Source organism: Chironomus tepperi, unplaced genomic scaffold (assembly GCF_022539635.2).
Source record: "Chironomus tepperi strain 1889 unplaced genomic scaffold, CSIRO-AGI_Ctep_v1 contig_261, whole genome shotgun sequence".
NCBI classification, from domain to species: Eukaryota; Metazoa; Arthropoda; class Insecta; order Diptera; family Chironomidae; genus Chironomus; species Chironomus tepperi.
In genome coordinates, this window is record NW_027226383.1 from 292,033 (window position 1) to 308,502 (window position 16,470).

Sequence of the window (16,470 nt, forward strand, 5' to 3'; positions counted from 1 at the left end):
CAGCTGCACGTGCTGAATTTTATTGTTTTTTTTACTCTTCGTGCCCCCGAAAAAACAAGAAATAATCAAATATTGCAGAAAATAAATATTTTCATTGCATTTGTGTTTTTTCAAAAAAATTGAAATCAATTTCTATTTGTGTATAACTCATTCAGCATGTATCAATCAATTTATTTACTTTATTTAATATAAAAATAACTTTATTTATTTTCTAATATTTTTATTTGTTTTTTTGTGTTTTGCAAATAAGTTAGTTTATAGCTTGCTCATTTCGTGAGAAACTCAATAATTTTTTTTTAAGCTTTTTAAGGACTTTTTTTTGTTAATTCGAAAGAGGAAAAAGTTAGAATTTTTTAAGTAAAAGTCACATTTTTAAAAAGATCATTAACATCTTAATTGCTAAAAAAGCACTGAATTTTTTTTTTCATAATTTTTTTACATTCTCATTTTACATTTTAATTTTATTTAAACGCTAATAAAGCAAGGAATGTTAATATATCGTATTCATCTCCTCATAGTCATCATTCTTTATTTTTTTAATTTTGAGAGGGTTTGACAGTTTGTTGAAGGTATTTTAAGATTTATTTATATAATTTGTTTGTTTGCTTTTTGAATTAAAGTTGAGTTATAAATTTTAAAAAGATTTCAAAAATTTTAAAAAGCTTTTAAAAATTCTAAACAGCGTCAAAAAAAGATCAATTTTCATTTAAAACTACTTTTAATTTAAAAATAACAAATTCAAATAAATTGTAATTAAATGTTAAAATTTGAAGTTCAAAAATATTAATATTCTTTAGGTTCGAATCCTATCAAATGATAAATTGTGAATTAGTGGCGGCTAACTATATATTTTTGGCATTATATTTCCTGCAGTTTTAAAAATAAATTCAAAAATAATTTTTAATTTCAAAAAATACCTCCAACAAACTGCTAAAGCCCTTCACGTCCTAAACATTATAAACTTTTTAATTTTTTTTTTTATCATTTCATTTGCATGAAAATTTCGTTGCTACTTAGGAATCAATTAAGTAATGTATGTAAGTTTTGTGAAGAATTTGGAAGCATTTTACGAGTGATTAAAGAATTAGAAAACATTTTTTGAACAATAAAACGAAGAAATAAAAATGTCAACAACAAGAAGAATTTTTTTAAAAAAAATTTCCACTCAAAATCTTCCTTAACTTTCTAAATATCAATTTAAAAAGCTTGTAATATATTTACATATATCCTATCAAGATCACATTCAGAGATTTTTTCTTTTAAAATCGAAAAATAAAAAATGAAAAAATTATTTTGCATAAATGTATGCCTGTGTATGCGCGTGTGTGTATGACGAAAAAATAGCAAATAAAATATATTCTATATTATCATCATATACCGTAAACATTCATAATATTCTATTCAGCTGGAATAAATTGACATTTCGCGAGAGCGGGAAAATGAATAAAATGACTCGATTTGATGACGTCTGTTGGCTTATGAATTAGATTATGTTTTAAACTACTGTGTTGTGTTTATGAATGCGTTTGACGGTTTGGCTTGGAAGGATTTTGGGGAGTTTTTGAAGATTTTTATTGAATATTTTAAAAAAATAATTTTAATAGATTTTTGTCAATTTAAGTTTCAATTCTGAGAAGTTGATTAAATGATAATTTAATATTTATTCTAAAATGCAAAGGTTCAAATCCTGACAGAAATAAAGTATATTCTAAACGTGTAAATTTTTTCTTTTTAATTTTAAAAAATAAAACTTTGAAATTTTCAAATCTTCAACAAATTAGAATAATATTCAGTATATTTATTTCAACAAAAAAACCGATCCAAAATTCTTCCAAGGAACAAATGTTTCTGTATAAATGTTTCGATATTTTTAAGCGTAAATTGAACAATATAATTCTATGATTGCTTCTTTTTATTTCGAGCATCGCGTCGTGCTGCTTCTGTTGGCTGTTGCAACGACAATTCACGAAACTGTATCTGTGAGCATGAATAAATTAATGTAAAGAAAAAGTTTCAAGTGTAAATTGAATTATAGGAATAAAAATTGAAAAACTTACAAGTTCTTCATCGTCAGGAACTCTCGAAAGGAAATCAAGAACTTCATTATTCGTCACAGCATGCGGTCTTATTATTCTCTTTGAAAATTTTATAATTCCCCATGCCATTAGAAGCACTCTAATTGGTATAAAATGCAATACAATCATCACACCAAAAAGTAGCAAAGCAGCAAGCCAACTTAATTCTGGGACGGAAAAATTAAAGGTACTGAAATGAAAAAAAAGACACAAAAGAGAGAGAGCAAAAAAAGGGATAGAGAAGATTAATTAAAATGCTGATGTTGATGAATGAAATATTATTGTACATCTCCCCATTGATGCATCTTCTTTCTACTTTATGTTAATCATTTTCGTGTTCTTAATGAGCTTCTTTACATCTTTTATCAGCAATTAAGCACATTAAGGATTTGACTTGTTTATGAAGCAATTTGTCAGAATGTCATTTGAGTGATTTCTACTTTTAAATTTATAGATTTGGATATGAATGGGGTTTTCTTTAAATATTAAGCTTGAGAATGTGCTAAAGTGAACTCTTCAGGTCAGTGGTGGGCAACATGTGAGCCGCAGCTTTAATATACACCTGTATCCCGCCAAAAATGTTTTGAATTCCCATGAATCGCATGTCAGTTTGCATAGAGGCTTATCAACAAGTTGTGCCATGAATAATGAAAGGTTGTCCACTACTGCTCTAAATGTCCATGCCTAAAGGACACTTTAGTGACTCCAAAGTTATGAAACGTCTTCACTAGAGTCTAGACTTCAAAAAAAAGTTTAGTCCGGACTCTAGTGAAGGTTGCCTTTTGGCCTTTGGTGTCAAGACTCCCATAGTCCTTCCAACTCTGTATTATCCCATTGGGAATCATTCGGGAATTTACATTAAACTCCAAACCTCAAAAATTCACAATAATTCCACAACAAATCAAAACCGTAATTCTGACAAAACACTCCATAAGCTTGCCATTCATTAAACACGATCTAGAAAGATAACCATCTTCACTTCCCCATTTTTCACATTTCTTTCTTACTTCTTAACACTCTCTCCTAATGATGCTAAAAAGCCAATTGTATTCTGTACGGTTTGTGATACTTCTTGTATTGCTTGCAGTCTTTCTTTAATTGTTTTCTTTTCTTCATCTTTCTTATCATCATCATCACATTCATCATCACTACCTAGTTCAAGTTCATCATGTATCGTCTGTACGGATGTTCCTGTTACCCATCTAACAAACCAATTTCTAAATTGAATGGCAAAAAGTTAATTGGAAGGAAGAAGATGAAAATTGTAAATAAAATTAGTAGGAGAAATTTTTTTAAAGATGAGAAAACTTTTTGGCACTGAGTTTGAAGGTTAAAGATTGTGTCAGGTGGCTGATTTGAAAGCTTGATGATTTAATGATATGTAAACTGTCGAAAATTCATTCATACTAAGCAACTAAAGCTCGAAGTCGATTTGGATTTTGTATGGAAATGAGTCGACTCAAATCAACTCGATTTCTAGGATTTTGAATGGAATCAAGTCAACTTGAGTCGATATTCTATACAAAATTCGACCCGACTTCAAGATCCGCAAAAAATATAAATGACTTTCAACATCAACAACCTCAAAACACAACGAAAAACTTTTTAACCCTTTTAAAAACTTGCAACCAAAAAAATTCTCATTGCGTGATTAATTCACAAAAACTAATCTGATGAAACAATAATTACTTGAGAAGATATAGTAGAGCAACAGCTGGTACTGTTGAGATATCAGCCCAAATACACGCACAAATCCACACAACAAGGGCAAAGAATGATCTGATAGGTGATTCCCATTCAAAGCAACTCCTAAATTTTGAATAAATATTAAAATTATTAAGTATAGAATAAAAGAAAAGTTTTTGTATTATTTTGAAAGCTCCCTTGAGCTTAATAAGCTTTTAATTTCTTCGTTCTTTCACCATTCTTCTATTATTTATGAGTTTTTAGAGCGATTCTTTATAAAAATTCAATCAATTTAGCTGTGCTTAATTCTCATCTGAATTTACCACACTGTGATATGATTTAGCACTAGTCAGGTCGATCTCATTATGAAATTTCCCATTTCTACTTATTATTCCCTTCCAATTTACATAATTCAAAAAATCACACTTACTGTATAAATTGTCCCACGTCAATGAAGAACATGATTAGCTCCTTGAGACGCGTAACATTCCTAAGGAAAAGTTGTCGCTTAAATTTTGCTTCTTGCTGTACAAGTTTCTCTTCTTTCGGCTCAAGTACACGAATTGCCGCTTTAATTGGATTCCAAATCACAGTCAGCTCTAATTGAATTTGAGGGGATATGCCTTTGGCTCGCGTTGTTAAATTCTTATCTTTAAGTGCATACCAACGCTTCTCGCCATTTCTTATACGTAATAATGGTATCAGGACACGTCCCAAAAATTCAACTTTATGATCGCGGTCTTCATCGAAAACAGTTACGTCTAATACGGATGAGATGTCTTTGACATTGCTGAGGGATGGATAAATTAAATGGATGATTAAGAAGAAAGTTTATGTTAATGGATTTGGATATGGATGGACTTTGTCAGATTTTATGGATTTATGACCCGTCATTTGAATTTTCCCAAAAACCTAACAAAATTCCACCCAAAAATCCACATAAAAGTTCAACTCACAATGTAAAAATCTTATTCCAATTTGGTGACAATGTTTTGTATTCAGTCTGTGTTTGTAGTCGACTATTAACCAGCTCAAGTACACAAAATGGATCCGACTTTCCACCAATATCAGCTGATGCTAATCCCGTCGCGCCATAAACTCGCACCGTGAGATGTCCAACATCGCGTAAATTTTGATAAAATTTATGAATTGCCTGTATCAATATAGACATTGTGTCAATACATGCTTTATGGCAATAAAGATAAAAATATATTTACATATTTTTTATTAAGAACTCTTTTTTCATTCGTATCCTCGCGATGTGTCGTCAAGTCACTAATTGTCTCCGCAGCCGTTGTTCCACTTATTGTGAGTAATAAAAATATTTCACCAATACAGTCTTCAAATTTATTCCATAAATGTTGCGTTGTTTCACGTGGAAGACTTCTTAGGTCAATAAAACATTTTCCTAAATTTGCGCTTTTTGTACATACGACGACTTCAAGCAATTGATCCTCTTCGAATAAATGAAGATCAAATTGCTCAAGCCATTTGGCTCGTGGCGATGATTTACTTTTGTATTTTTCATTGCCGAGTCTTTGAGAGATGAGAAAAATAGATGAAAAATATTTATGTTAAATGAAAGCTAATAAAAATTTATTTGTTGGCTAAATTAAATCAAGGTTGGAGCCGAATTGGTAATTTATTCACGGTGTACGCGTAATTTGATAGAGTTTGTAAGCTTGGGAAACTTGTGGAATGAGAATTTATTTTTTGATTCATTTCTGTTGCTTTAAATTTAATTCAAAAAGTTTGTTTTGAATCATTTGGAAATGACTTTTGGGTTTTAGAGAGGAAAATAGAGTTTTTCCTTAAACTGGAGACCTGCAATACCGGCGTTTTAAATGCACCGGTCTACAGTACGAACAGTCAGTAATGTCAAGTGAAAAATGACCAAATGAGCCCTAAAATTAGCCAAAAATGAATTTTTCAGCAGAATTGCAACATTTTGGCAACTCCAAGAGAAAAAAACATAATTATAGTCAAATGACACTTGTTTTAGTGTTCAATGAGAGTCCACCCAAGAGTTAAGAGCTGCCTGACACCCAAGCTTACACTCTATTAAGGAACAACCTGTTTAACTTCCCAACCCAACTCAATTCCGCTCCCAAAAAATTACCAATTCCGCACCAAAAACCTCAAAACAACAATTTACCGAAACTTAACGAACGTCTCTTCCGTGCTATCAAGTGCAGGCAATCCTTTCGCCTCCACCAACAGTATCGTCACAACCGAACTCCATATTTGAGACTTCAATCGTCTCGATGCGTCCGCTAACTTTGGATTACGCTGGAAATACTGAAAATATGACAAAGAAGATTGCTAAAATGATCAAAAAAAAAAGAAGCAGAAAAAAAAGAGAAGTGAAATTTTTTGTAGATTTTTTCTATGCTTTCTTCATTCAATTTTTGTTACGAAACTCAACTGAAATGGAACGTAACTGCTTATTGTACTTTTTTTCAAGCTTCTCAAGATTTTTTTCAAGATTCATTCAGATGCGATTTTCACTACGCAAAAAAATAAAAATTAAATTAGAAAAAAAAAAATAAATAATTTAAATTTTTTTTTTTTTTTTGCAGTACAACAAGTGTAGTTTTTGTGTGTGATGTTGCCGATTCACTAAAAGTGCTAACACAAACTGCCCATAACAATTGAAAATAATACTAAAGTTTAGAAAAAATAGTCGAGCAATGAATTAACCTGTCTGTAGTCTCTTTTCTGTTGAAATTGAGAATGACTAACTACATTGTACTGAGATGAGTGTATTTTGTATTTATAGAGTGTTGTAGCTGTGTGAATGGGAGTGTTGTTGGTTTGTCGGAGCGGCATGACGCATGGGACTTTGTGAAATGTTTTATTGCAGTTTTTGGGATAGTTTTTGTTGATTTTTGTCAATTTTCCTTAGTGTTAATTTATAAAAACCGGTGATAGTTGTTCAGTGACGTAGCATGCATTGTTTCCTTCTGTAGGTCACTCCAACTGTTGCTGTGTTTCTGTTTAACTAACTAAAATCGAATATCAAACTTCCTAAAACTGCCACTGCTTAGATTCTTCCCAATATTCATTCAATTAATCGCAAATACCAACAAAATCCATTATTAACCCTCAAATGCGCTTCCAATTTTACATCAGCAAAACCCCTCAAACTTTGCATTGCCGTAATTAAGTACAAACACTAACAAACATACCGTATGACTCAGTCTCTCTTTTCCCAACAAACTTGTGTAGCTTTTAATCTGTTGAAATAATAACCAGTGTATGCATTGTTGATGTTTGGTGTTATTATTTCACATATGATTCTTCATATTCATATTTTGAGAATATGCCAATATTATTTCTTCTCTGTCGATTTACTGTAAGTCTAAGCAACGTTTCATATTTCATGTTATACATTATATTTTATGAATATCAACGCTTATGACCTTGAGGTTGGTAAATATTATAGAAAAGAATGATTTTTTTTGAGCAACAACGAATTGAGAAATAAGTATGAAGCATAAGGTATGTATGTAATGAAGGAGGGTATTCAACATGATGTTTTACTGCTAAAAATAATGAAATAGGAAGGTAATTTTTTGTGCGATGTCATGAAATTAAATAGGTCGTCACTATATTGTAATCTATGGAGAGTAGATTGCTTTGTCTACGGGGATTAAACTACTGGATATTCTGAAATACACACTAAAGTGCTTTCTATAAACATTTCTAAACTATTCGAAATTTAACATATTCAAAACTTTTTGAAAATTTCCAAAAAATTAAAAAGTTTCAAAAATTAAAAATTTTCTTTAAATTCCAAGAATTCAAAAAATGAAAGTTGTGAAAAATTCCAAAAAACTTAAAACTTTAAACTTTTTTAAACTTTTAAACGATTTTTGTAATTTAATCAAACTTTTAAATTTAATTTTTTTGAATTTTAGAAAAATCTCGACTTTTTTTTGAATTCTCTTATTTAAATAAACTTTAAATTCTCTTTTTTAAATAAGTTTTAAATTCTGTTTTTTAAATAAATTTTAAATTCTATCAAAAATTTAATATAAAGACTTTTTAAAAATTTTGAAATAATGTCAAAGGTTCTTTATTTATTCATCAGCAGTGCTCCACCCTTAATTCACTTTTTTTTATCATTTTGAACTTTTTTTTGCTGCCCACATTTTTATATTTTCTCATTTCACCTGAACCACACAAGTCAAAGGAATTTTTAATAACCATAAATTGTAGTCACATGAAAGCTGTTAATTAAATGTCATTGAAAGTAAAACTTTTTTTGCCATTGATGCTGGCAATTTGTTAATATTTACAGCAAAAAACGTTACATCCGTCTATTAAATCGGGGAAAAAAATCGATGAATGTTTGTTTTTATTTGTGTACATCCTCATTCCTCCATTTATTCATCGACTATAAGTATGTGTGTGTCGTATTAAGAAATGAGGTCAACAGTCAAGCTCACGGCTGTTCGTGATTCCTTTTTTTAGGAAAGAAAGAAAATAAATGAAGGCGAAAAAAGGAGCTTTCCGATGTTTGTGTCTACCTCGGAAAACATTGTTGAATATCGTTGAATACCCACCCACTTTTTATGCTTCTACGATGCTCATATAATGTCATATATTATTTATATCGCCTTTTTTACATCCATTAAAGTGTGAAAATTACTTTGGGGAAGTTAGATACAAATTGATGTTTTGTATTTTTGAATTTTTGTGAAGAATTTAATTTTTTAAATTGAAATTTCTTCAAATTTTAAATTTTTTTAACATTTTAAATTTGTTTCAAATTTTAAATTCTTTTCAAATTTTAAATTCTTTTCAAATTTTGAATTCTTTTCAAATTTTAAATTCTTTTCAAATTTAAAATTCTTTTCAAATTTAAAATTCTTTTCAAATTTTAAATTCTTTTCAAATTTTATATTCTTTTCAAATTTTAAAATCTTTTCAAATTTTAAATTCTTTTCTGATTATAAATTATTTTCAAATTTTAAATTCTTTATCATTTTTAAATTCTTTTCAAACTTTAATTTTCAAATTAAAATTTCCTCAAAATTTAATATTTTTTAAAAACTTTTGTTGAACATTATTCAAAATTTAATTTTTAAAGACTTAAGTTGATTTTTCATAAATTTTTAAATTCTTTTCAAATTTTAAATTGAATTCTAATTTTAAAATTTACACAAAATTCAGTTCGAACATTTTTTCAACCTAACTTTTCACAAATCCACCTAATGTGAGTATTTTAGAAAAAAAAAAACTATCGTAACGATGACACCAAATCGCACATCAACTGAATGATTCTACCCCTAACACAATTTATGTATGTTCATATATCAATAAAGTATAATATGTCATGTGTGTGACTTATAAAAAAAACGAAAAAAAAAAGAAATATTGTTATTCAGTTCACATTGTATCGTCATGTACATAGCAAAAGTATAAAGTTAAAATGGAAGAATAAGAGTGTAAATTAATTATGCATGAGTTGTGTGTACCGAAAAGAGAGAAACGTCAGAGACGAAAAAAAAGGATGCACGAAAGTTAAATAAAAAGAAGAATTGCTTAATCAAAAAAATATAAAAAAAAGTCAAGTCAACTTGAATGTGTCCTCCAATTAATTCGAATAAGAAAGAAGAAAATGAAAAACTTTTTAATGAAAAACTTATTTTTACTTTCATATGATCGACTTTTATGATGTAATTTTGATCAAATGTTGGCGATATTGATGAGTTTCGTGAGGTTAAAAGACGCAGTTTGATGAAATGAAAATTGAGAGCTTTTTTTAATTAGTTTGGTTAAATGTTGATGGATTCGACAGATTTGAGCCAATTTTAATTGATTTTGATTCTATTTTGTGAGAATCACACTGATATACATGAAATTTTGATAAAATTTTGAAGTTCTTTGCTGATTTATCAATTATAATTAAACCCTGGAATTCCCAATCGACGCATATTTGAATGTTGCCATCACGACGACGAGACGACGATAAACTCAGTGTCAAATGGCAGCCAATTGACGAAAACAATCAAATTTTCCATTTGGCTGCCTTTTTGTTCTAAGTGTACTGCCACGGTGACAACATTCCAATTGGGGTCTCAATCAGGGCTATTTCTTAAAATCAGACCTATCCTGGAACCCAATTTACCTAATTCCGAATCACCAACCCAGATTGAACCATTTTATATTTGAATTTTTAACCAATTTTCCAATTCCAATTTTAACCAATTTTCCATATTGAGTCAAGTATTCAGATTACGCAACTTTCAAATTCATCAAAAACACGTTAATAATTTTTTATTTTACATTTCAGTCGTGTCAGAGAAAAAATCTACAAAAAAAGGTCATTGTGTATCACATGCTTTTAACAACATGCTTTATATCCTTTTTCACTTTTCTGAATTTTTTTCAATAATCATTAAATTTCATTTAACACATACCTGTTCCTTATCTTCTTGTGTTTTTGGCATAAGTGTTGCAATTATCTTAATTTCACCCAAATCCTTTATCGGTCGTGCGGGATCCGTTAACTTTAAATAAATTTCTTCCGATTGATTCAATTCCAATTGCGTGAGATTTAATCTCGTTGCACCCATAAAGTCGTCTTGAAGACCCCAATCGTAATCGAAGACCTGTGTGTGATGAGAATATATAAAATAAAATTTTTGGTGCTCTTTTTTGGGGATGTAAGAAATATTTATATTGATCCCTATCTATTTTTCATGATAATATTTTTGGTTGTACAGTAATTTATACTAATGATCGGATTATTTATCAAACGTGATTTCATGCCTCATGTTTATCATGAATTTTTAAGTAGTCGCTGGGAGATTTAATGTAAGTTGTTTTGATTTATGTTGAGTTCGTAAACATTAAATTTTCATGTTTTGGAGATTTCTTCGGTTCATTTGAGATGAGGATTTTGAGGTTAATCCCCACCTACTCATTAAAGCTAAACTTACCTTAATATTTATTGGCTGAAAAGGATCCTCAATCGGCACCGTAAATACCTCATCAAATGTCGGATTTAAGTCTTTGTGCACTGTTTTTGATTTATATAACAATCGACTGCCTAACTTAAACTTAACATAAGGATCACTAGTTCCACTTTTATCCATAGCTATTAAATTACGTCCACAAACTAAATGCACTTTTAGTTGAAAAAATGTGTGTTGTCTTAAAAGTGTTTCACGTTTTCTCTGTACATCGTCGATCTGCTGTGGGTGGACCGAGAATAAATTAACATTTAGCATCTTAATCTCGTTTTTGATGATACTTACATTTATCACATCGTATTGTTGATTGGGAATGTAACCACTCGTTGATGGTTCACATTCAATTTTAGCTGTTGTGGAGGTGAAACGATTTGTAGAAAAGTCATTTTTATCTCTAGTACTATTATTGTTATTAATATTTGTATAATGATCGTTGTTTCTTGGTCTAGCTAATGGAGAATCTGTTAACGTCGTGGCTCTGTGTCTTGGCGATTCAAATGGTGTAACGGAACTACTATGTTCACTGCTATTATCAGCAGCATAATCACTATTGTCTCGATCATCGTCTATGTGACATGGACCAGGCGATTTTCGTCCTCGCTCTTTGCTACGTCCTCTTGACCATCGATTCTGTGGATTTAAAAAGTTTATTTTATGAGAAAATCTGAAAATGGGAGTTTTTGTGTAGGAAGTTGAAGCATTTGTCGAGGAAGTTGAAGCTTTAAACAGGATTTATGGTTTCAAAATTGTGGATTATCATGTTTGGAATGCTTTTCACTGTGCTATGTTGAGTTCATATGCCAGTTCGACTGCGAATCACACAGTTAATGCATCTTGTCAGACATTGCTTCCGTTTGGAAGTAGTTTTCGTTATATGTTTGAATTGGCGACAGTCTGGGAGCATTTAATGTTGAGTTTGACTCAAACAGTGCTCTGATTATGTTGAGAATTGGTCAACTTGAACGAAAGTCATAACAATTGTCAGTAAAGTTCAATTTGAAGTTTAATCAACCTGAGGATTATTTAGCTAAGATTCAATCGTAACATTCCCAAATGCTCAGCCTCTACAGTAAAATATTCAACATTTCCAGCAGTTTTTTCAATGCTCAGTATTTCTAGCTTCAACTTCCCACAATAGAATCTATTTACATATTCTCAAAATTTCTCAATTCTCACCTTTAGTGTATTTAGAAATCCCGATGTGCGTTGTAAAACAGTTGTAACATTCGGATTGGCAGCACTTTTTGCACGTTGTGGTGATGGAAATGGAGTTGTGATTGTATCGCTTGCCTGACTTCCCGTACATTCTTTACAGCTTAATTCCGATGCTGATTTACTCAAATGTTTTCTTAATGATGAACAACGTGATTCTAAACTCAATTTTGCTTTTTCTGAAATGAGAATTAAGTTTGTTTTTTTTTCGTGAGTTTTTTTACGACAAAAAGAATTTTTTTATTTACTTAAAAGGGAAAAGAGAACTTAATGAAATTCATGTGAATGAATAAAGCCTTCACTCCACATAGAGCATAAAATAAATTATGAGGAATGAAAAGGAAAGACTTTTATTTCCTTATGCAAACAATTTTTTTTGTTTATTTATTTATACAGTCTCAATCGGTGCAAATGAGAAGAGGAATAGAAGGAAAGAAGGTCTGGGAAACGATAATACATAAAGAGCTTTTGTCGATAAAACTTGAAAATAATATGAGAAGATGAAATCATTTATTATGTTTAAGTAGGTTAAGGAAAGAGAGAAAGGAAGGGTAAATTAAAAAGATAGTGAAGAATTTTTAGATTATATTAATGAATCGATTGATCTAAATCAAATAGATTGAACCGGATTCAGTAGGTTCCATTCTTTAAAACTCTTTAGAACGAGTTCAGATCAACAATAAAATGATTTAAATCAACAAATCGTTTTTTTTTGTTGAAACCAATTGAATCAGTTCAAATCAAATCAATTTAATTGATTTGAACCAATTGAATCGGTTCAAATCAAGAAATCAGTTCAAACTTTTGAACCGGTTCAGATTGCAAATCGATATTTCATTCGAATAAATTGACCAAAATATAAGAAAATCAATAAATTGAATTAAAATTTATTAGATTTGATCAAACCAAACTGTTTAGATCAAAGAATAAAACAAAACACTCATTTAAACCATAAAATCGATTCTAAATATTTACAAAATATCCTTTTATACCCAAAATATCACTTCTTTTAATAAACTTCAAACAAATTATCTGTTTAAATCTACCAATCGTCCTTAATATCATCACAATATGATGGCAAATCTCCTTTCATGTGTGCGAAGCTTAAAACTATGTCAAATACAATGAAACTGATTCCTTCGTTTGACTTCAAATAGCTTAAAAGAGCTTCATTTACTTATTCATTCAATTCACCCCATTTTTTCACTTTTCTTCTCTATTGAAAGAATATTTTCCATTTCATATAATACATGTGCAGCATAAATGGCATTTATGAGCTTTTTTTTTTTGTTAACATATACAGAAATAGAAGAATAAGAGAATCTGTTGTGGATATAAGATGAAAGTCAACATCAGAATGAGCACATTTATGTGCACCATAAAATAAAAATTTCATTTTTTCTTTCTTCATTTTTGATGATTTTTATTAAGAAATCAAAAACATGAACAGAAAAACTATTTTTGTTTTCCTTTAAAACCGCATCAAAAAAGAAAATTTTTGGTCTCAAATTTACATAATATTGACACAGATAGAAAGGGAAGAAGCTTTAGACAAAAAGGAACCGAAAATGATTTTATTCGAATTATTAATTTTTATTACTTTCTGTTTTGTTTGCTCCGGAAAACTTTTAGTAAAGTTAAAAATAAACATTTCTAATACCATAATCATCGATAATGTAGAATAATATTTGTCTGTTTTTCGGAGAAACTATCTTCTGGATTTTTAGGTTGAATTAAAGTTTTTGATGAAAAGTTTTTCAATTTAAGTAAAGATTTTTGTCATAATAGGAACTGTCGAAGCTTCAAATTTGATGTAAATTGAATTGCTTCTTTAAATTTCAAATTTCAGAAAAGTTAGTCACTTTGCAATTTTTTTTAAAATTGATGAAACTAGAGAATTTTCAATTTGAAATTGAAGAATCGCCGATTCAAAACTAAGAATCGTCGCTTTGAAATTGACTAGTCAGCGCTTTGAAATTGAGCATTCGTCGCTTTAAATTTAACTCTTAAACAAATCAAAGCTCTAATTTAAGCAAAAACAATTGATTTCGACTTAAAAACAAAGCAATGCTTTGATTTGAATTTAAGAACAATCAGAGCTTAATCATTGAGTGTCTAAGTTTGAAATAAACTCGTATCTGGTATGAAAAAGCCGACTAAAGTTAATTAGATTGCAAAGACTACTTTGGTCGACTATGAACTCTGATTTTGACACAAAAGCAAGTCGTTGTTTTGAATTTGACTTAAAAATGCATCATCGCTTTAAAATTTATTCAAAAATAAACCGTTGCTTTGAATTTGATTAAAAACTTGAACTTTAGTTTTAAATTTGTCTAAAAACTTATAAAAATTAAGAATTAAGCTTTAACATTGTTGATCTACTGCTCATTCTTGACCTAACACAGAACCGAAGTTTAACCTTGATCTAAATCAACACCAAACTCAATAAAAATATCTCATAATTTTCGTGAGAAAAATCCCATCCCAAAACTTTCACACTCAATCGAAACTTATCCTTGCCTTTCTCAACTCCTCCCTTCCATCCATCCCCCATATTCCTAACTTACATCAAAGAACAGCCTTGTGTGGGTTTTGTAGAAAAATATATTATTCACACATAAATGAACACAACATCATCCTTAATAAGGTCAGATGTATAAAATTTCAAACAATTTCTTCTTTTTTCATTCTGATACCTATCAAACTTCACTAACTAACACATTGTGTGCAAGGCTCAATCGACATAAACAAAAACATTATGTTTGATGGAGCTGTGGATGGAAAGTTTTCTCGATCGGAAATTGGAAGCTCTGCTGGTGTATATCCCCACTTATGTAAATACACGTACATTTAGGAAAGGTAGTGTCATGAGTTAAAAATTTCTCAGGTAAAGTATTTAAAATTTTCGACATATTTCAACCTTTTATGGCATCAAAATAAGTTTGAGTTTGCAAAACCAGAGATGCAAAACAGGCACCTGTAACAGGAGGAAACCGTACAAATTCTTGATAATTTGTACGGTTTTGAAAGAAAAAACCATACAAATTATCAAGAATTTTCTTACAAAACCATACAAATTATTAAGAACTGTCAAAAGGCCTCTTTTGCAACTCTGCACAAAATCCCCCAAAAGTTCTTCACAAACTGTTTGGGATGCGGTAAAAAATTCAAATTTCCTCCTTTTTTGATATTGGTAGGAAAAATGCCAATAACTGTCAATATTTCGTACATGACATTATTATTTCTAAGTGCCATAATCAACAAGAAGACTTTTCTGAGCTTTTATTACATGTGATAAAGACAACAGAGCTTCTTGTGCTGTAATCCACGTTTGCGATTTATTTAATGGTGCTTGTTTTCATGTTCATTGTAATTTCTTAAGTGCCTAGTGGAAAAAATATTTTTCCGAGGATTTTTCCTTTTTATGATCCTCGCCAATGGCACTAGAACTTTTTGTTCTACTGTTCATGAAATGCCTACTCAGGCTTAATGTTTTCTGTTTTTTGTGTGTCTTTCTGGCTCATTGCTTCATTTGCAGATAGAAATGGTTGTTGTTGTTTGGAGTCATTAAGGAAGGGATGAATTGCCTTTTTCCGACTGTATTTTTAATTGTTTTGAGGATCAGAGTTGGAATTTTTTTTGGAAATTAAATTTTAAAAAATTGAAGAATTTTGTGATTTTGAATTTAAATTTGAAAAAGTCAGCAAATTTTGAAATTTTGAATTTTAATCTTAAAAGCCATTAAGATTTCAAATTTTAAATTTCTTTTAAATTGACATTGTAAAAAGAAAGAATTTTTTAAATTTGAAAAACTCAATAAATTTCAAATTTTAACATTTCTTAAATTTGTAAAATTTTGAATATTTAAAGATTGTTGAACAGAAAATTTGAAAAGTTGTTAATTTTTGAACTTTTTTCAATTTCAAATTATTCAAAATTTTAAAAACTTTTTAAATTTAAATTAATGAAATTCCCATTTAGCTTTCAAGATCTAAAAATTGTCCTTCCAAACAATTTCAAAATTCAACTCTATCAAAAACAAATTGTTCATCTAACTCAACATCTTCTTTAATCCACCCCAAATCCCTTCTTGTTTGCCAAACAACCAACACTGTCAACAAGGAAAATAAATCCACTAAATTACGTCATGCTGATTTAATAAAAATGAATTAAATCCCCTAAATGGTCATTATGTGAATTATTTCACAATCGCACAAAAAAAAGCGACACAATTTTATAAAAATCCTCATAAACTGTTTGCATTTTTATACAAAACCGCAGGAATGAGCAGGAAATTGAATAAAAATTTATGGGAAGTGAACTTTTCAATGTGCTCGTAAAGCTTGTGAAAAGCTCTTGATCGCTTATGAAAATTAAATATTAAATCCCTTCAATTGTCTTCTCGTGTTTTGATTGTTCTGAATACTTTATGCAATGTACTTATTATAAGAAAGGTGGATAATTGGAAAGGGATGAGTACTTGGTAAGTCGATGGTACTGAGTTCGTTTGGTTG

At 29.7% G+C, this 16,470-nt stretch overlaps 1 protein-coding gene across 3 annotated transcripts in view; it reads right to left on the reverse strand.

The window, feature by feature from the left end:
* Positions 1-369: 369 nt before the first annotated feature.
* The window catches only part of Mctp (multiple C2 domain and transmembrane region protein), a 37,654-nt gene continuing 21,553 nt past the window's right edge, over positions 370-16,470 (reverse strand). Inside the window, exons 3-14 of one of the 3 annotated variants that reach the window (XM_070642015.1) lie at positions 11,921-12,135; positions 11,030-11,374; positions 10,712-10,963; positions 10,190-10,381; positions 5,917-6,059; positions 4,979-5,297; positions 4,718-4,914; positions 4,192-4,551; positions 3,765-3,884; positions 3,083-3,292; positions 2,058-2,265; positions 370-1,977 (exon numbers count right to left, since the gene is read on the reverse strand). In XM_070642015.1, coding sequence (XP_070498116.1) covers positions 1,897-1,977; positions 2,058-2,265; positions 3,083-3,292; positions 3,765-3,884; positions 4,192-4,551; positions 4,718-4,914; positions 4,979-5,297; positions 5,917-6,059; positions 10,190-10,381; positions 10,712-10,963; positions 11,030-11,374; positions 11,921-12,135 — 2,642 coding nt within the window. In that variant the 3' untranslated portion in view covers positions 370-1,896. Of the gene's footprint in view, positions 1,978-2,057; positions 2,266-3,082; positions 3,293-3,764; positions 3,885-4,191; positions 4,552-4,717; positions 4,915-4,978; positions 5,298-5,916; positions 6,060-10,189; positions 10,382-10,711; positions 11,375-11,920; positions 12,136-16,470 lie in introns of all 3 variants that reach the window. The other 2 variants (XM_070642014.1, XM_070642013.1) reach the window with 2 other exon arrangements.